This window comes from Natator depressus, chromosome 1, assembly GCF_965152275.1.
Source record: "Natator depressus isolate rNatDep1 chromosome 1, rNatDep2.hap1, whole genome shotgun sequence".
Lineage (NCBI taxonomy): Eukaryota > Metazoa > Chordata > Testudines > Cheloniidae > Natator > Natator depressus.
The window spans coordinates 23,657,085-23,677,496 of NC_134234.1; the positions used below are offsets into that span (position 1 = coordinate 23,657,085).

The following is a 20,412-nucleotide window of genomic DNA, read 5'->3' on the forward strand; positions in this document are numbered from 1 at the left end:
TATTTTATTTTGTACAAGCAGGGTTATGGTAAAAATATTGTTGGCTTGGAATGAATGGTTTTGAGATGTCATTTGATCCCATTGAGTAATATGTATCTCTTTCAGTTCTTATGGGAAAGTTAAACATTACTGAACCTCACTTCCATGTTTCAAAGCCATCAAATATACAAGCAGTTCTCAGATGGCTTGCAGTAGAACTAAACTTGGGCTAATAATACATGTTTACCTGCCCACCTCTTTGGGTCAAAATCATTATGGAGGTGGCCCAGACAGCCATTACGTCCACTTGATCTCCAGTGTCTCATGGGTCATATAGAAACCATTTTTCTCCAGAGCTATTAATTAGAAATCCACCCTTTCGCTCCCAATCCATTTGATTCTGATATGCAAAAAAATCATTTTGATCTGGTGGGTGCAAGGGATATTGATAGGATAGGTTAAAAAAATGTGGTATTGGGAGTGACAAGAAAGAAATAGGAGAAGAAAGGAAAGAGAAATTATAGAGGAAGAGGTTAAAATAATAGTATCAGGAAAAGGAGAGAAAGAGGCTGCAAGTGGCTGGAGGGAGAGAGAAGGAAAAGAGGAGACAGACACAGAAAGCAACTCAGGAAAATGACACATTATATAGGACACAGTGAAAAGAAGCAAGGAAAGGAAAGATGTTACAACAGAAGCAAGAGAGAGTGTAACCTGTATTTAAAGGTTATAAAATAGGAAGCTGATTGACAGTGCATTACAAGAAGCATAGTTCACACTGAAGAGTGGACAACTTTTACTCCTTGAAATTGCAGGGGCTGTGGTTTGTGGGGCATGGCTTCATGGTGTGACAACCTGGGCATTTTCTCCCCTGGCTACTAGGCTTAGTCTTTGGACTGGTATGTGACACCTACTTTATATGTTAATCCTTCTTAAGCATATTCTATCACAACCAGTAAATTGTTATGCCATGGTACTTCTTATTCCTGCGGAAGAGTGAGCTTAATTCCCAGAACACACAGCCATAATGAAATTCAATGTAGGGAAAGTTGAATTTTTCTAATTTACTTTTTCCTTGAAGGATAACATAGGTAATATTCGCAAAAAGAAAAGGAGTACTTGTGGCACCTTAGAGACTAACAAATTTATTTGAGCATAAGCTTTCATGAGCTACAGCTCACTTCATCGGATGCATTCAGTGGAAAATATTGTGATTTTTCAGTAAATGTGGCACGTGTCACATTCTCCCAACAAGTACAGTGGGTGAAATCACAGTAATTAAACTCCTTTTCCCAGCTGACTTCTTGAGCAGAGCATGTCAGTCAATCACAGAGAGTGAGCCTTTAGAAAAGTTTTAGCAAGGAATGCCAAAAAAAAAAAAAATTGAAAACATAATAGCTGGGTTTTAGCCCTACAGCTTGGTGAGGAGACCTCTTCCCTTCCCTACACACTGGTTAGAGATTAAGCGTGCCTCTCTCAACAAAATTAGAGTTGGTTTAAGACCTGACTGTTAAAGTCTGCCTGAATTTTGCTTCCACGCAGGAGAGCTGTTCTAGATTGTGGCAAGAGTAGCTTTCTTTAGGGGAAAATGTGTGCATGTGGCCTCAAGTAATATTTTTCTTCATCTGATATTTTGGATAACATGGACCAGATTCTCTCCTGTGGCAAGATCTGTTGGGCACAAGAAGTTTGAGGACCCCTGAACTGTTTATAGGGTTGTAACACTTGCCCAACTGTAGCCCTGATGTAAGTTAGAGTATCCTAGAGCTCTGCTCCATTCCCTCTCTCTTCTGTCCTAACCCATACTAGAAAGAGACAGTTGGCAGAGGAGCTGGCTCATCTGGCTTTGCATCAGTGGAGAATTCCCCTCTGGAGGGAAAATTCTCAACTGGCCAGCTGCAGCCAGAGTATGTGCCCTTCATGCTGCTCAGGATGCCCAAAAGATACCAAATTGCAGGGGTTGAGAATCTGGCCCAGTGACTTTCAGAGTTGTGAGAAACGATGTCATGTGCTGATTGTATTACTGTTAAAGTTTACAACATTGAAATGATTAATAGATTCCGAGGTCAGAAGGGAACATTGTGATCATCTAGTCCGATCTCCTGTATAACACGGGTCATAGAACTTTACCAAGATAATTCCTAGAACATATCTTTTAGAAAAATACCCTGATTTAAAAATTGTCGGTGTTGGAGAATCCACCACAACCTTTGGTAAATTGTTCCAATGGCTATTACTCTCTCTGTTAAAAATTTATGTCTAATTTCCAATTGGAATTTGTCTAGCTTCAACTCCCAGCCATTGGATCATGTTATACCTTTCACTACTAGATTGAAGAGCCCATTGTCAAATATTTGTTCCCCATCTAGGTACTTATACACTGTAATCAAGTCACCCCTTAACCTTCACTTTGTTAAACTAAATAAACCTGAGCTGTAAATAGAACTCCAAATAGAATGATATTTGTAATATTGCTTATATGCTTAGCCAGTGGTTCTCAACCAGGAGTCCGGGGCCCCCTGGGGGACCGCAAACAAGTTTCAGGGGGTCCGCCAAGCAGGGCCAGTGTTAGACTCTCTGGGGCCCAGGGCAGAAAGCTGAAGTCCCACCACATGGGGCTGAAGCCCAGGGCCCTGAACCCTTCCACCTGGGACTGAAGTCAAAGCCTGAGCAACTTAGCTTCCTGGGGGCCCCTGTGGCCTGGGGCCCCAGGCAATTGCACTGCTTGCTATCCCCTAATGCCAGTCCTTGCTTTTATTTGCAGAAAACCAGTTATTGTGTCTCAAGTGGGCCATAGAGCTTTTTATAGCATGTTGGGGAGCCTCAGAAAGTAAAAGGTTGAGAGCCCCTGCGTTAAGCCATATATGTAACTGGCTGGTGCATTTTGTTTGGAAGGTTTCACATTAAGACAATTGTAAATAATAGTGATACCATAACTCTGATAATGCCTCTCACACAAACTAATAACTAGGTGGGGATTAATTATCATAGATGGCTAATGGGGATAGGCATTATGAAAGGTTGTATAGAAATGTTTTTAATGTTTCCTAGGGTAATGGATACCTTTTACATGTTTTGCATTTGAGTAACTTAGATGTCTGGTAGTGTTTTAAGATCAGTGCCTCATTTATTAATTGTCTTCTTTGATGCAAATTTAAAAGAAAATGACTAGTGAAACAATGTTGGTCAAGAATTCTGTCAGATCTGTCCCCGCTTGAATAACAGTTGATTAGGGACATCTACTGGTGTAATGATGTAATAATTGTTGCAGCATTTGCAAACTGAAGCTGCAAGATTGAGGCAAAATGACTTTTCAGGGTTGCATTATAATTACTTCTTTGTTTGTATAAAACTCTCCAAATGACTGCTTGTGTATTTAAACTTAAATTGCACATTTTATTTGTTTGTATTCTGAGCAAAGAAGACTGTCATGAGTAACAATAAAATTAGAAACTAAGGCCCCAATTTTAGTTGATAGCCTACAAGCAGACTGTATGAAACCCTCTGAAGTCAGTGGGGCTTCACACAGTCACCCACGCCATCAATTGCAGGATAAGGGCCTGATAAAGGGGAAAGACAGCACCGGGAGCCTTTTCCTCCTCATTAGCACATCCAAGAGCAGAAGGGCAACTGAATGATGGTCTGTGCGGGGTTGTATAACATGTATCCAGTGGTACATAGTCCCAGGCAAGCCTAGTCAGTAATCCAAGCCACTTTCCCATTCCATTCCCCCACTTTCCCATACACATACTGCTATCAGCAGCAGGCACTAAATGCTCTACACCTGCTCCTTTCTTGGAGTAGCAGTTACATGTCCTAGGGATGGTGGTGCCCCAAGCTTTCCTGAGGCATCGTGGCCTGCGTGGGCAGCATGGCACAAGGACCTTCTGCTCAACCACTGCTATTCTCCAAGCCTTGGCAACTGGCTATCTTAATGGCAGGATTTTATCTTTTGTTAGCATACAATGTATTCTTTAACTAATGGAATAAAATAGCAGCTTTTTTATGTGTCATATATTCTGTCTGTAGTGCACTTTCATCATGATCTATTCCCCTCTGATTTACAGCCCTCTAAAAAGAAAAAAATACAAATGTCTAGAGTAAAAAGTGCTGCTCTTTGCTTCTCTAGCAGCAGGACACTGGTACGCTGATAGTCATCCAGGAAGAATCCGTAGCAGCTGCAGGCTCCAATTGCAGTCAACACACCCACTTCAGAAAACATCAAACTCCTGAAACTCCAGTTGCCAATTAAAACATCAAAGTATTAGAGGAAAGCTTACATATTATACCGCAATCAGCATTAGCATTTACAAATCTAGGGCCCTTTCTTGCTACCCTTATTCAGAAAAGTAGTCCCATACACTCATGGGGAAGGGCTGCAGAACCAGAGCAACTGCCATACAATTGACATGCTGTGACTTTTACAGTGGAAGTTTTTTCCAGAATAAGGAGTGCAGGATTCAGCTCCCATATGAAGGAAGACACTAGCTCTCAAACTCCAAGTGTGTTTAAAAAAAAAAAGTGTGCAGAACACTTCTCATCCCTTTCAGTAGGTTTATGTTTTGTCAAGCACATTATGACAGTTTTTTGTAAAACTAACAAATCCACGGCCACCTAAGAATTCACATTGTTACTTCTGTAGACCATGGCCAATATTTGTCTCACTGTCACAGCAGGGGTAGAACTTAGATCTTCCTTCTTTAAAGATCTGCATATCCCTATTAGTTTTGATCAAAAAGTTTTGACACAGGAGGTTCTGGGTGTTCTCTGTTCACAGTCTCCCAGGAAATTCCAGGAGGCCATGGTGTACTTCATGCTGAAAACTATGTTATCCCCGTTGGCTATAAATTAGTTGCATACTTATTTTCCTTTATTGGATTTTTTAATGATCAAATCGTTATCCTCAAATTGTTGTTGTTCTTAGGCAGCTTTACATCAATATTTCATCTCTGAGATTTTATTTTCGTTGCATGCAGATTGTCACAGAAAACCAAAAGTCTAATTTTTGTGTTTCAGGTGCAAAGATGGTTTGAAAGGATTTACATTCTCTGCGCTTAAGTAAGTACCTAAAAAAACAAACCCAGTAGTTTTAGCTCAAAGTGACCGTTTTGGGGAAACGTGTATACTGGAAGCTGCTTTATAGGACGCCGGAATCTCCTTAACAAAAACCGTAGTGGTGTAAACGTTTCCTGTATTTTGAGACATATTGTATATTTCAAAGAGGCCATAATATAGAATTGGCAGGAAAGGAGAGTTTTCAAATGTGTGACTGTTTTACAAAAGGGGATTTACAATAAATGAATACAGTGCTAATGCATGGGGCTAGGCGATGTATGTGTGAGAAGGAGCGCTAAACATTTCCTCTTCCAGAGACAGGAATCCTAAATCCCATTATTCTACTGGGAATAAGCAGAAATCCATTGCTACTGTGTTTTGTCCTGGGTCCTGTATGTTTGTTAATGGTGGTTTATATTTACAGAGTACTCTGGGAATACAGGAGTGGCTCCATTTTACAGGCACCATAGGAGGCATGTAGACACAGCATGTCCATATGTGATGCAGTGCATGATTAAGTCTTGTGTCTGTCATATTAGAAACTTGGGTTTTATTCCTAGCTCTGCCAGACATTTCCTTGTGCAACTTCTCTGATCCTGTGTTGCTTTTGGTAATATGGGGATAATGACACTTGCCTGCCTCCTAAAGTTGGGATCTCAGGCCGTGCTCAAAAGAAGAGCTGTAAGGTGCGGAAAATTATTAACACTACTCTGTGGAATCCATTTTTAAAGACTTCGGTTTTTTATTTGCTTTTTAAGTAACAAATATAATTGCCTTGTGTTTTCCTTTTCCTTCCAGATTCATTGTAGGTAAAGAAGAAATTCCCACACATTCATTTTCACCAGAAGTAGCATTTTCAAAAATAGACAGAAAAATAAAGCACCGGGAAGAAGTATCGCGGCGAATGAACATAATAGCTCTAACAAAGAAACTTGTGGACAAAGTGTGAGTCCAAAAAAACAAAAAAAAAAAAACGAACCCAAACCCTAATTGATTCCTTTTTATTTTACTCAGTTTCACACGTGCTCATTCCATTTTATATAACAACAGTGTTTCATGCTATTTTTGATTTGTATTTCTTTTATTGATTAACAACAATAACAAAATGGTGAGCTATTATTAAAAACAAAGTAAAACAAAGATAAACCTATTTATTAGCATTAGCTCATATTACTTAAGATATACAATTCACTAACTAGGTAACAGCCTTCATCTACCCCCCACTTTGGCAGGGAAGTTCTGGGTCAGCTTCTATTCTGTCCTCTCATCTGCAGCAAAAATCATTGGGAGAGCCTTAAACCCCTTGTTTTCTCCCATAGACACAGGTTTTGAAGTGGGACAGCAAGCCTCCATCACCTACCTGTCCCTTCTTCATTTGGTAATACGGTTGACCTTCTGTGTCCCAAATCCAGCATTACTGCAGTATAAGTCTACAGGTGAAGCACTAGCTAAATCTCGATTGTAATACTTCTGGTGATGGTAAATCAAGCATAGCCGAAGCCTCCTTCCTCATCATTTATAGCGAACCCACACAAATAGGAGTAGGTGGGTTGAGCACTCTCAGCTCCTATTTACTTCTATGGGAGAGAAAAGTGTTCAGCCCCCTTTTTAGGACTAGGTCCTTATTACAGTATGTTCCTGACAGTCAGTAACAAAACAGATGTTCTAAGTATTCCATGTTGTGAAAGGGGTGGTGAAGAGTGCTTATTTCAGAGTGAAAGCCCTTCAAATAGAAAGAAACACTTACCTCCAGCATTGAGCTAAGGGATAGCTAGAAGGCCAATCCCTTTCTTGTTCCTCATACCTATTTTGTTTTAAATACCCTTGACATGAACTAATTGAAAATAGTGAGGTATGATCAGTGCCCCTCTAGCCAAAATGTATTTGTTCAACGTTAGAAGGCTAAATGATTAACAAATGAGGAGTATACTTCCTTTGGGATTTCCAAACTCCCTCTTCCCCTACATTCAAAAACCATTGCATTTTTAATCCTAATACTTTCTCAAGTTTCTCTTCCATATGTTTCCTTTCAGATATAATTGATTCTAAATGTCTGTAACCTGATCACGTTCTCGTTACAATTTTTGCTAAACTAACCTTGTGGATGATTTATGGCCAATATACTTTACAATACATGATTCAAAGCTTCCAGGATATTTGACACAGTATATAAATTATGTGATTTATTTTCTATTAAACCACAAATAATTGACTACAAGAAAATATCATTTTTAGAGCTAGTATGAAATGACTTTCCTCAAATAAATTTGTTAGTCTCTAAGGTGCCACAAGTACTCCTTTTCTTTTTGCGAATACAGACTAACGCGGCTGCTACTCTGAAACCTTTAATTCTGTGTCATACGAGTCTAATTACTGTAAAATCCACACATCCCATCCTCCCTAAAATCATCTCCTCTTTATGCTTTGAGCCAAACCCTAATCCCAAGTAAGGGCCACAGAAAATCTATACCACAGTGAAACTGACAGAACTACACTGCACTGGAATGGTCATGGTTGAGAGAGGCCTCTGCAGTTCCCTCCAGTAGGCCCACAAGATGGTATAGGGAGGGATTGCAGTATAGCCAGTGGATCCCTGGCCAAAACAGCAACATCAGTCTACTATGGGTGGATGTGGGAGAGAGTGTCAGTGATCATAGGCTGCAGAATGGCCCAGCTACAGCTCTATGGCCTTGGAGGGATGATTCACAATTCCTTCCCATAGGCCACAATGGGGAATTCATAGGCATAGACCGTTTACCCAAGCTTAGCATGGAAAAGAGGATTGGGTCAAAATACATGTATGTGTACTTCTGAAATACTAATAAAGTACTGTTTTATTAGTACAGTACTTTGATGACTTCATAAAAGTACACAGTGCCTTACAATTGAATCATAGCAATGTAGGGTTGGACAGGACTTCAAGAGGTTATCTAATTCAGCCTCCTGTGCAAAGGCAGGACCAATTATACCTCGACCATCCCTGACAGGTGTTTGTCCAACCTGTTCTTAACATCCAATGATGGGGATTCCACAACCTCCCCTGGAATCCTCTTCCAGTGCTTAACTTCCCATATAGTTAGGATATTTTCCCTAATATCTAACCTAAACCTCCCTTGCTACAGATTAAGCCCATTACTTCTTGTGTTGCCTTCAGTGGACGTGAAGAACAATTGATCCCTATTCTCTTCATAACAGCCCTTAACATATGTGAAGACTGTTATCAGGTCCCCCCTCCGTTTTCTTTTCTCAAGACTAAAGATACCCAGTTTTTTAACCTTTCCTCATAGGTCAGGTTTTCTAAACCTTTTATCATTTTTGTTGCTCTTCTCTGGACTCTCTCCAATTTGACCACATCATCTTTCCTAAAGTGTGGTGCTCAGAACTGAACACAATACTCCAGCTGAGGCCTTATAAGTGCCGGGAAAATTGGGACAATTACCCCCTGTGTCTTACATACAGTAGTCCTGTTAATACACTTCAGATTGATATTAGTCCTTTTTATAACTGCGTCAGATTGTAGATTCATATTCAGTTTGTGATACACTGTAACCCCCAGATCCTTTTCAGCATTACTATTATCTAGTCAGTTATTCACCAATTTTTAGTTGTGTGTTTGATTTTTTCCTTCCTAAGTGTAGTACTTTATACTTGTCTTGTTTGAATTTCATCTTGTTGATTTCAGACCAATTTTCCAATTTGTCAAGTTGTTTTGAATTCCAGTCCTGTCCTCCAAAGTGCTTACAACCTCTTCCAGCTTGGCGTCATCTTCAAATGTATAGCATACTCTTCTCTCCATTATCCAAATCATTAATGAAAATATTAACTAGTACCAGACCCTGACTGACCCCTGTGAGACCCCATTGGATAGGCCCTCCCAGTTTGACAGCAAACTATTGAGTACTCTAGGAGTACAAGCTTTTAACATGTTGTGCAACCCCTGATAGTAATTTCATCTAGACCGCATTTCCCTAGTTTGCTTACAAGAATGTCATGTAGGACTGTGTCAAAACGTGACATGCAAAATAAATAATGGGGAAATAGCAAGAGACTATTGTATACATTTTTAGCAAGAGAAAGTTTATAAAATCTCCAGTAGATTACAGTAAAACCAACTTCTGGTTAATATGGATTTCATTGTTTCTTTTGCAGATGCAAACATGGTCCAAGACATAGATGCTGTAAACATTATGAAGATAATTGCATCTCATATTGCATTAAAGTAAGTAGGAATCTGACATTTTTTGTAAACTCACAGAGACTGGTGAAAACGTATAAAGTTTAGTACAGAAAAAGAATATGTAAGTTACAATGGGCAAATGCAGATTCCATATGTCTTAGCCTCTGAAGTCTGTTGTTGGTCATGCTTTTTCATAATAAAAAGAGTCAGTTATAAGTTTGTGAAAACCATCTTCTGCACAAGAATCTTTCTTTCTTTCAACTACACTACTATGGTAGATCAATACAATAATCTGAGAACCTAAAGTGAATGGAAAAAAATGGATCAGCAAAAAATAAACTTGCTTAATTACATGAGGCTCTTCGTAACTGATCCCACTTGCAGCTACATCCTAAATAAAGCACCTGGAATGTGCTGTGCTGGGCAGACAGATCAGCAGTGGCACACATACAGCTGTGCATGTCTGGCACACTGTTGTTTGATTTTGGACTCGCTAGTCTATTAATTTATTTTAAGGGGTAACGGGAGATTGTCCACAGTTGCTGCAGACAGAGAGAGCTGTCTATGTCCAGTGGCATGAATTAGCCTCCTCCATAATATGGCCATTTTTATGGGCATTTTTTCAGAGGAGTACTGTGTGGAGAAGATTGGCACAGGTGGGACAACCTGCTACATGGTCCTAGTTTTGGGTGAAACTTCAGCAGAACTTGATCTTTTAATAATCTACATTTTTTATTTTTGGAGAAGCAAAAATTGATAGCTAGGCGGTTTAGCTTTTACGGATGCTTCTGCTATATTTTATCTTTAAAATGCTTTTTTTCCCCCATTAAAAATAGTGCATTTTGTTAGAATTTATCTCTTTTGGTTTTTTGATGGCAAGGCTCGCTACATTAAGATAAAGCTTTAGAGGAGGTATAGTACAATAGTTATTTTCTTATATTTACACAGTTCAGTATCTTGTTCAATATTATTTTGTTACTTCTTCTTTGAACTATGCAATATTTTAGCAAACTTAGTGACAGTGTTAGCCTCTGATTCAACAAAGTATTTAAGTATGTGCTGAAGTTCCATTGAAGTCTGTGGGACGTGAAGTATTTTGCTGAATAGATCTGGGAATGTGTAATAAAATATTTACAAAATATTCAGAATAATTGTAACAATTTTTTTTTTTACTAAAGATAAAGTGACTAAACATAAAAACAACACAACTAGAATAACTAACAGAAAATACCTTTCCCCCCTTGGGATGAGAAAAGAGAGAACCATTCAGCACCTATTTTTTTTATTATTTTCACCAGAATTTTCAAAATTGGGTGCCTAATGTATAAATTCTATAAAATTCCATGTCTTCAGTTGGACTTAACATTGTAGTAACGTTAGCATGTGCATAAGTGTTTGTATGATCAGGGCCTAAGTTAAGACAACATGTGGTTAGCTGTTGCACAACTTTATAGTTAAATGTAAATGTATACATCTAGGAACAAAGGATGTAGGGCCACACTTACAGGATGTAGGAAGCAGTGACTCTGAAAAAGATTTGGGAGTCAGGGTGGATAATCAGCTGAACATGAGCTCCCAGTGTAACACTGTGGCCAAAAGGGCTAATGTGATCTTTGGATGCATAAACAGGGGAATCTTGAGTAGAAGTAGAGAGGTTATTTTACCTCTGTATTTGGCCCTCATGTGACTGCTGCTGGAATACCATGTCCAATTATGGTGTCAACAATTCAAGAAGGATGTTGATAAATTATAGAGGATTCAGAGAAGACCCATAAGAATGATTAAAGGATTAGATAACCTGCCTTATAGTGATAGACTCAAGGAGCTCAATTTATTTACCTTAACAAACGTAAGAATGGCCATACTGGGTCAAACCAATGGTCCATTTAGTCCTGTGTTCTGCTTCCAACAGTGGCCCATGTCAGATGCTTCAGAGGCAGTGAACAGAACACGGCAATTTATCAAGTGATCCATCCCTTGTCATCCAGTTCCAGCTTCTAACGGTCAGAGGTTGAGGGATACTCAGAGCATGGGATTGCATCCCTAACCATCTTGGCTATTAGCCAGTGATGGACCTAGTCTCCGTGAATTTATCTCATTCTTCTTTGAACCCAGTTATACTTTTGGCCTTCAGAACATTCCCTGGTAACGATTTCCACAGGTTGACTGTGCGTTGTGTGAAGTACTTCCTTATGTTTGTTTTTAATCTGCTGCCTATTAATTTCATCAGATGACCTCTGGTTCTTGTGTTATGTGAAGGGGTAAATAACACTTCCCTAGTCACTTTCTCACACAATTCATTATTGTGTAGACCTTTATCAGATCCCCCCTTAGTTATCTCTTTTCCAAGGTGAACAGTCCCAATCTTTTCAATCTCTCCTCATGGAAGCTGTTCCATACCGCTAGTCATTTTTGTTGCCCTTCTCTCTACCATTTCCAATTCTGATACATCTTTTTTGAAGTGGTGCAACCAGAACTACACACAGTATTCAAGATGTGGGTGTGCCATGGATTTATACAGTGGCATTATGACATTTTCTGTCTTCTTATCTGTCCCTTTCCTAATGGTTCCTAACATTCTTTTAGTTTGAGCAGATATTTTCTGAGAACTATCCGTGATAATGCCAAGTTTTCCTCTGTATTATATTTTCCCTTACCATTGCTTGTCTTCCTATTATCATAGTTATGCATACATTTCTATCACATTCTCTTTTCTCTTTCCTTCTCCATATTTAGACACATATTAGCCAGCTAGTTTAACCTGCAGTAGCCTTTTATCTTTATCTTTGATAGCCGGCTAGTGAATCACCTCATTTTCATAAACTTCACTTAGAATTTGAAATAATCTGGGTGTCTTGGCTCTGTAGAGTTCTGTGAAGGGTTGTCTAGTCTAACAAAGGCATTTGAAGAGCCTTCCCTTTCTCCTTTGATCCACTTGATTCCAGCAGCTAATTTAAATGAAGATATATGTTAGCCAACAGTGCGTACCTAAAATGATGAACTGCAGTTTCTCTGTGCCAATGTTGATGATAACAGCAGATGACCAATACAGTTTACCTGGTAATTGTGGTGACTAGAAGAAAATTAGGAGAATACTCCAGTGGTTACAATCTGTTTTATTTTATTTTATTTTATTATTCTTTCAAGAGATGTGGGATACTATACCGAACAGTTCAATTTGTAAATGATTCTACATTTAATTTGAAAGCAAATTTATTAAAAAATTGATAGATTTAATACTATTTGGAAACATTGCTACAATTTATCTGACTTCTGGTATATTACTGAACTCTGTTTTGAATATATACATTTGGAGAATTGAGTTTTAATACTATCAAGATATTTTTAAAGAATCTTTTTAAAAAAACTGAATTCCTCAGATGATTTTTGCAGATGTGTAATTTAATTGCACTGCTATTTCTGGCTCTTCGTAACCAAATCATAAAATTTCTGCAACATAGATTGTTCATAAGGAAAGGTTTAATATAGAGATTTCAGTGTATATTAATTTCCCTCTTTTGTGTATTTTTTATATTTTTCTTTTCCCCCATTCATTTGCCTGTGATCTGATATCTTTCTATGGAGAATAAAAGTGATAATTGATGATCTTATAATTTACAAAACTGAATTTTTTGTGTGACTACAGGTAATGCAAATCAGCTATAAAGTACTTGTTATATTGTCTCCTTATTGCTCACTGAACTAATGATAAAGATTCAGTATTTATATGTTTTGCTACTGTTCGCTGCACACGAGAGCTAAGGCCCTAATCCTGCAAATCCACACATTTCAATGGGACTTGTTCATGAGTTACTCATGTGCTAGACAGTTTGCAGATTGGAACAGCATAATACAATGTCGTGTTCTAGTCCATCAGAACTAAAATCCCTTTTTCTTTTGGTGGGTGAAAAGTGAGGGCTCTGAGTTTTTTGTTTATAAAAATGTTTTTTGTCCTATGTTTGTGACTATTGTAAAACTTCCCATAATTTTACATAATCTAAATTCATCTTAAATTTGACATTTTAATTACACAAAAGTCAGAAAATTCAGAATTAAGATTCACGGAGTAAATTTAATTCTGCCTTGCCCATAAACTTTGAAATAGAGGTTTTCATTATATGATCACACCTCACTGTGATATAAACTATTTAGAAAATATGAGATAAAAGTTCCCCAGAGGATATAATTTACTTAGCTTTTAAAGCCACATGCGAGGGAGACATAGGAGCTATTTCATACATCTGGCTACTGCCTTTTCACTAGCACCATTGTAAAAGACACAATACACTTATTCCGGAATGCACTAATACTGTCCATCCACTTCCAAACATTGTTATTTAACTGTTGTACCCCACTTACTTTGTTTCATAAACAGTTTCATAAGTAAAAAGTTATGGAATATTATTGTTGCAAGAAATGGGTGTTGCTGATGATGTTTAACCAGAATAAAGTTTTGGGACTCTTTATGAGGGATTAAAATGTTTTGTATGATGCACAGATTTTTAATTTCTGAATTGGACAGATTGCTAATTTCAGTCCTCTGCCCAATGGTTTTATAAACAAATAACAGAAACCTTGAACATTTGGAACATCCCACTCAGAGGCCTGCTTAATTCAGTAAGAATGTACTACCAGTGCTCAGCACACGATGTTCAGGTACTTTCAAATGAAATGTTTCCAACCAAGAAAGCATTTTTTGCTATTTGGAGAGACAGTGATAAATACCTAGATTTATGCTTTAAAACCAACTGTTCTTAAATTATCAAACCGTTAAAAGAAGAAGAAAAAAGAAGCCTCTAAATAATTTTCTTAAAGGCTGAAGCTTTTTTTCCTGACACTTGGATGATTTTTTTTAAATGAGTGGACAGATTTTCTTCAGACTTTTCAGAGATGGTTACCTGTGGGCTAAGAATAAGCATAAGAAACTTTTGAGAAAATTACAAGAAACAGAAAAAGAAAAGAATTTAGAACGAAAGAACCAACCCAATCTCAATTATGGCACTTTACAAAACAAACTCTGAGACATATCAGCCTTTTAGGGTGGAGCAGTAGGAAGAATTTCATATGAGCCTGTGTTTGTCTTTTTTAATAGTTCTGCACATGATCTCTTCTGGGTTTGCACTTTCTTCATAGCAGACTTTGAAAAGCCTCCAGGTTGGTTGTTTGTTGAGAGAACATGCCAAGGAGTCACTGTCACTGTCTAATTCACACATTTTCTGAAAGGACTTTGTTTTGTTATGGGCTTTTCCCCTCCCTTAGCACTTCTTCCAGATGTTTGAGTATGTGGCTTATTTTCTTCACCACATTGTTTTCCTTTCCATACCCAATTGTGGTTGAAGGCGGGGAGAGAATAATTTGGAAATTAAGCCATCAGGACTGTTTCAAGGAACAGAATTTTGGAGTAGAGATAGTGTGTGTCCTTTGAGACCTTTTAAGTATCCATTTAAGTTAAAAGAAAGACAGTCAATCTAGGCGGTCTAGGATTCTATTTCCTTAGTTATTTTACAGGGAAGTTAGTTCAAAAAGCTAGTTTCAAGTTCCAAGAAGGGAGGGTACATTTCAGATAATGTCAACAAAGTGGGCTTTTAAAATGCTGCATTTCAAAAATAAGCTATGAGCACACTCGTGTAGCTCATGTTTTTTGCCATTTTTTTTTAAAGTTGCTGTTTCTTAACTTTTCCTCCAGGGCTTCATTAGAATGTTTAGTGTTGGTTACCTGATCCAGTGTTGCCTTCGAATCCCATCAGCGTTCAGGCATCTATTTACAAAACCTTCCCGGCTGCTTTCTCTATTCTATAACAAAGAAAACTTCCAGCTTGGAGCCTTTCTGGGATCTTTTGTCAGTATATACAAAGTAAGTGCAGAAACATTGAAAACTTAGTATCATATATTTATGTTGATTTCGAAAATAACAAAAAAGCCCCCCCATCTTTACTTAAACATTCTGACATTGTACAGACCCTCAGCCCATAACAAAGTCTAGCTGTAATCAAATCATAAATGTCAAGCCAATGCCCAAGCTCAGGATCTGCTCTTCCATTCTCCCCACGAGTGCTCAAAAAAACAGATGAGATTTGCAGTATGTCCTGAAAGTGAGTGGATTTGAGCAATTTCAGACCTAGAGAAGAGTGAATTCTAAAGTGAAACGGATGGTGTCAGCAGCCCTTTCTGTTATATGGAGGAGACTCTATTGTCTGCAGGAGAGACAGTATTGCCCATGAAAAGAGGCTCTTTTTCAAGTAGGCATCTCCCAGGCCACTTAGGGTTTTTTAGCTCAAAGCTAACATCTTCAATTCTACCTTAGAATCATAGAAGTGTAGGACTGGAAGGAACCTCAGTAGGTCATCTAGTCCAATCCCCTGCACTCAAAGCAGGACTAAGTAGACCAGTCCTGACAGGTGTTTGGAGGTTTTAAGAACAGGTTAGACAATGATGGAGATTCCACAACCACCCTAGGTAGTTTTTGGAATGTTCACTACGCTTACAGGTTGTTTTTCCTAATGTCTAACCTAAACTGCCCTTGCTGCAATGTAAGCCCATTGCTTCATATCCTATCCTCAGCGCTTAAGGTGAACAATTTTTCACCCTCCTCCTTGTACAACCTTGAAGCTACCAGCAAAAAATTGTAGGATAAAGTGTCTTGTGCTACTCCTATGACACTCCACTCACCAATTGGGAAGCCACCTTCTACTCCAGTTCCAGATTCTAAACTGATGTAGACTGGATTGTCAGCTGATGTAGATTACTGCAGCTCCCTTGAAATCAACTGAATTATATTGATTTACACCAGCTGAGAATCTGGCCCAACCTATAGCCACACGCAGAGCATGCTGCAATACTCAAATGTTGATGTAACCATAGCAATTTCATATCCTTAACCAAATGAACAATATTTCTATTGCTTATTCAGACATAAGTATGTGAGTATTCAAAAGCTACAAACTACTGTCTTACTTTTGTAATCAACTGTTACCAGCTGCAAAGCAAGAAAACAGAATTTCACTTTTAATTTAAAGTGGCTAGAATTAGACACAAGTAATTGTTAATTACCGGGATTAAAAATTTTGGTAGAACTGCACAAATGAGCTGTTGAGAGTTTTCAAAAATGACAGCTACTCAAATCTTTTACTGGAGTTTATAAAGGGTGAAATATTCTGCCTGATGTTTTTAATGTTGAAGGGTGACTGCATGTTGAATGTGTGTTACATAGTTTTTTATTTCTGCTTTGAGATATGTCACAGAGAACCACATCTATACCTCACCTACTAAGCATAGTGTAACGTAAGCAGATCTTGTATAGTACCTTCTAACCACTCACTTATTGCAAGCCAAAAAAATGGAATACAAGATGCAGTGAGGACACATCATGGACCACTTCAAAAATCTTGATATCTTCAGATGCTTTTTAGAAGATATACTTTTGTCAAACACAAGTTATGCTTCAGTCAAAGACAAATTTTGGGGCTCAATACAAGGGTAACTAGGTGAAAGTTAATGACCTGTGCTGTACAGGAGGTAAGGCTAGAGTATCTATGCTAATGGTTCCTTCTGGCCTTAATCTCTACAGGTCTATGAATTGCTCATAATAACAACAGGTTACTTGGAATTCCACTAGGACAATGAGATCTGAGGACAAGCTCTGTGTATCTTGAAAGCTTGTCCATTCCACCAACAGAAGTTGGTCCAATCAAAGATTACCTCACCCACCTGGTCTCTTGTGTCATGGAACCAACATGGCAACAACAACACCGCAATTCCATTGGGACTTTTAGCTATTTGCAAAACTTTAAAGTTGCTCTTTAGGTTACTGGGAGCCCTGATTTATCAAAACATCGTGGGCCTGTTGGGTGGACACATGAGGAACTGGGGGGTGTTCTGGCCCTTGTGGAGGTCAACCAAAGTCACCCTCCTCTACCCCTCCCACCCTCTTTGGCTACTCTTGTTCTTCACAGCTGAACAGGGGAGGGGAGAGATTGATCAGCAAATTAAGCTGCTCCAAATATGTGGACAGTGATCAGACAGCAGGTGGATTTTCCCCTCTCCCTTCAGAGTAAGTTTAAGGTTAGTTTGATTGATCACACAGTATATGCTCCCGAATGTTCAGAAAATTTAGTTTGCTCCTAATCTAAAATACATAAAGTGAACCCAGGAACCCCAGTGATGGGTGCCTTATAAATGTGTATAGTAGCAGTCGGCTCAATTGTTAATGAGGTGGTTGTTGATCCTTCATGAATACCTTATATATATGTTTATACATTATTATTGGATTATACTGTAATGTAACCCCAAAATAATAACATTTTAAATAAAGCACTAACCAAGGCTATTGTATTTCCCCCACAAATGCAGGGTACTAGTTGCTTCCTGCGCTGGGTACGAAACCTGGATGATGAACTTCATGCTCTTATAGCAGGTAAGTCCATGAGAAGAAGTGGATAGTGCCCAAGTCAGTAATATTGTCATTAGATTTAAAAGGTTGGATTAAATGCATAAATATAAACAAGCTATTGTTGCTTAGCCAGAAGGAATGGCTGAGTCTCTAGCAGCAGCTCTAAAACACCTAGACTTACTGGAACCACAGGTTCAAATCCTGATGGGTGGGTGTGTGTGTGTGTGTGTTTGTGAAACAGACTTTCTTCCTTCTAAAGGACATAACCTGAATCCCAATCCTAATGAATGAAGCCTTAAAAATCCAAGAGGTTGGAAAAAAAACAACAAAAAAAGAGCGGGCAGTCAGTCAGTGGAGTGCAAAAAAAAAGGGGTGGGGGCTGAGCAGCACGGCATCCCCTGGAAGTTGGCACCCAGGGCAGCAAGCCTGGTTATCCGGATAACTTCTGCCTTCCCCTTCAGGGAGTGTGTAAGTACCACATAGAGTATTTCTACACATCAAGAAGAGATGTGATTGTAGCATGGATAGGCATACCTAATCTAGCTTTAATGTAGCTAGAACAGACAAGAATGGTAGTTTAGAGAAGGAAGCATGCACTTTAGTGTGGGCGAACAACCCGAGCACATACCCAAGGTCCCTGCAGGGTTTGTACGGTAGCAGCTAGCCCATGCTGAATCCTGTGCCACCACGTCTGTACTAATGTTGTTATCCATGCTAGGCAGATTACAGCTAGCATGATATACCTGCCCATGCTACAAGCACATCTTTGCTTGCAGTGTAAACCTACCCATAGAGAGCAAAATCCTGCCATTACACTTTAGGAGCTGCATTGCAGGAGGAAAAGGAGGTCATCAAGCCATCTTGATAGCATACGTAGGACAGCACATAGCTTGCGTGTAACCGCTTTTGTTTGTGCAGTACATTCCATCATCTGCACATGAGGCCAGGAGTCCAGCAGGCTAACCCTTGGAACCATTGTGTGCTGATGGCCACTTAACCAGTTCCCCAGCGTAGCACTAGACATCCTGTCTTACTCCGACACTTCAACTTAGACTTCATGTGCATGCTCTTCTCCCCACAGCGTATGCACACAACAGAGAACACCATTTACCCCATCATTTATAAAGCACCTTAGGATACTTAGGATGAAAAGCACCATATACTGTGAAATATTACTGGAGAGCATTTGGAAGTCTGTCCCGAGTTCCTATTCTGGAATTTCTAAGTGCTTTTAGAACAGGAAAGTAAATGTGAAGCTTGTGTTGAAATGAAAACCAGCGTTTAGGTGGTTTAATGTAAATGCAATACTTTTGTTCTGAAGTTTCCTTTTATAAATTATACTTGCATTGTTTGTGTTTAGCATCAAGGGCAATAAATTGTACTTGGCACAAGAGTAAGGTTGTCTTTTTTATTTTGATCTTTCCCAATGTCTAATAGAACTTGCTCTGTATACATTAGCATGTTCATTTAAAAAGAGGGACAGAACCTGGCCCTTCCGCTGGAGCCAAAGAACATCCCTGGGCAGTAGAACTGATGCAGTTCTACTGTGCTGTGATGGGGTGGGAAGTGAGTATGTACAAAGTATGCACTGTCTGCGTGGTGCACAGTGCTGCTCCCTGTGCACCCACTGTGCAGCAGGGATGTGGGTGTGTAGAGTCAGGTCCAGAGCATCCACTGCTGTATGGATCCTCTGGACCAGTTCGGGGGGGGGGGGGGGAGATTTGGGGCCAGGAAGCTGGTTACGGGGCTAAAGATTTGGCTCCCAGTTTCAAAATTACAGGAGTCTGTCCTTTCTAAAAAGCATAAAAGACCCTTTCATATGCACTACAGAAACATCACTGAACATTGGATGTAATAGATGCTAATAGAGAAAGTCACAAGTTTGTATAATGTCAGAACTGTGTTGAGCAATAGCAAGGAAATAGTTGAGGCTCTTACCAATAATTTTGTTTTCTAACTGTTGCAGGATCCCTGGCAGGAGTTTCTATGATGTTTTACAAAAGCACTACTATCTCCATGTACCTGGCTTCCAAACTAGTGGAGGTAAGTAAGGTACACTGCTAGTTCCAGTGTGTTTCTTCTTAGCTGTTGTAACAGAGCGGAGGAAGAAAACAAATGTTACAAGCGTTGGCCAAAAGAGCAAATGTAATGTGAGATTGTACAACAATGCTCCATTATACCAGACATGTGCCCAAGTGATGGCTCAGTCCTGTGGTCTCATTTCCTTTATAGCCCTCCTTTCCAGAACTAAGTCTAACAGTTTATCCATTTATCTGCACATATTTTCCCCCTCATCTCCCCCTAATTTCCTTTTTGGTAGCCCCCTCTGCATTGCCTTTGCAGAATTTCAAATATGAAAGTTCCAAGAATGTGCATTTTGTCAATTTCCACCAAAACCATAAATCAAAACTAGTCCTTCCCTTCAGATTTATTGCCAAAACCTACAGCTGACTTCCTGCCTCTGTTCTCTGATTTTGGCATTAGTCTGAATTATGAATTATGGTAACTCAATATAGTTTTGGTTTTAGCATGCAGATTAAATTGCTTTCCTGTTTGCTTTAATTGATCAAATTTTAACCTGGAAAGTGACCACCAGTTACATTGCTTTTTTTTTTTTTTTTTATTATTATTTTTTTTGAGGTCTGAAAGTCCATTCTGTTTTCTATGAGCTATTAAAATTATGTTAGCCTGGGAAAAAGTAAAAATGAAGAGTGACTGCCTATGCAAACAACAACTCAGGGATTGTTCATACACCCATATTTATAGTCATAGTTTATGAATATGTGAATTGGGAAAGAAAAGGGGAGCTCACTCT

The 20,412-nt window shown here is 38.9% G+C and overlaps 1 protein-coding gene across 1 annotated transcript in view; it reads left to right on the forward strand.

Annotated features, from left to right (window-relative positions):
• Positions 1–20,412, forward strand: part of TMEM135 (transmembrane protein 135) — a 364,456-nt gene that overhangs the window by 335,292 nt on the left and 8,752 nt on the right. Inside the window, exons 7-12 of the mRNA XM_074956363.1 lie at positions 4,993–5,034; positions 5,830–5,976; positions 9,181–9,250; positions 14,895–15,062; positions 17,558–17,621; positions 19,564–19,640. Coding sequence (XP_074812464.1) covers positions 4,993–5,034; positions 5,830–5,976; positions 9,181–9,250; positions 14,895–15,062; positions 17,558–17,621; positions 19,564–19,640 — 568 coding nt within the window. The remainder of the gene's footprint in view (positions 1–4,992; positions 5,035–5,829; positions 5,977–9,180; positions 9,251–14,894; positions 15,063–17,557; positions 17,622–19,563; positions 19,641–20,412) is intronic.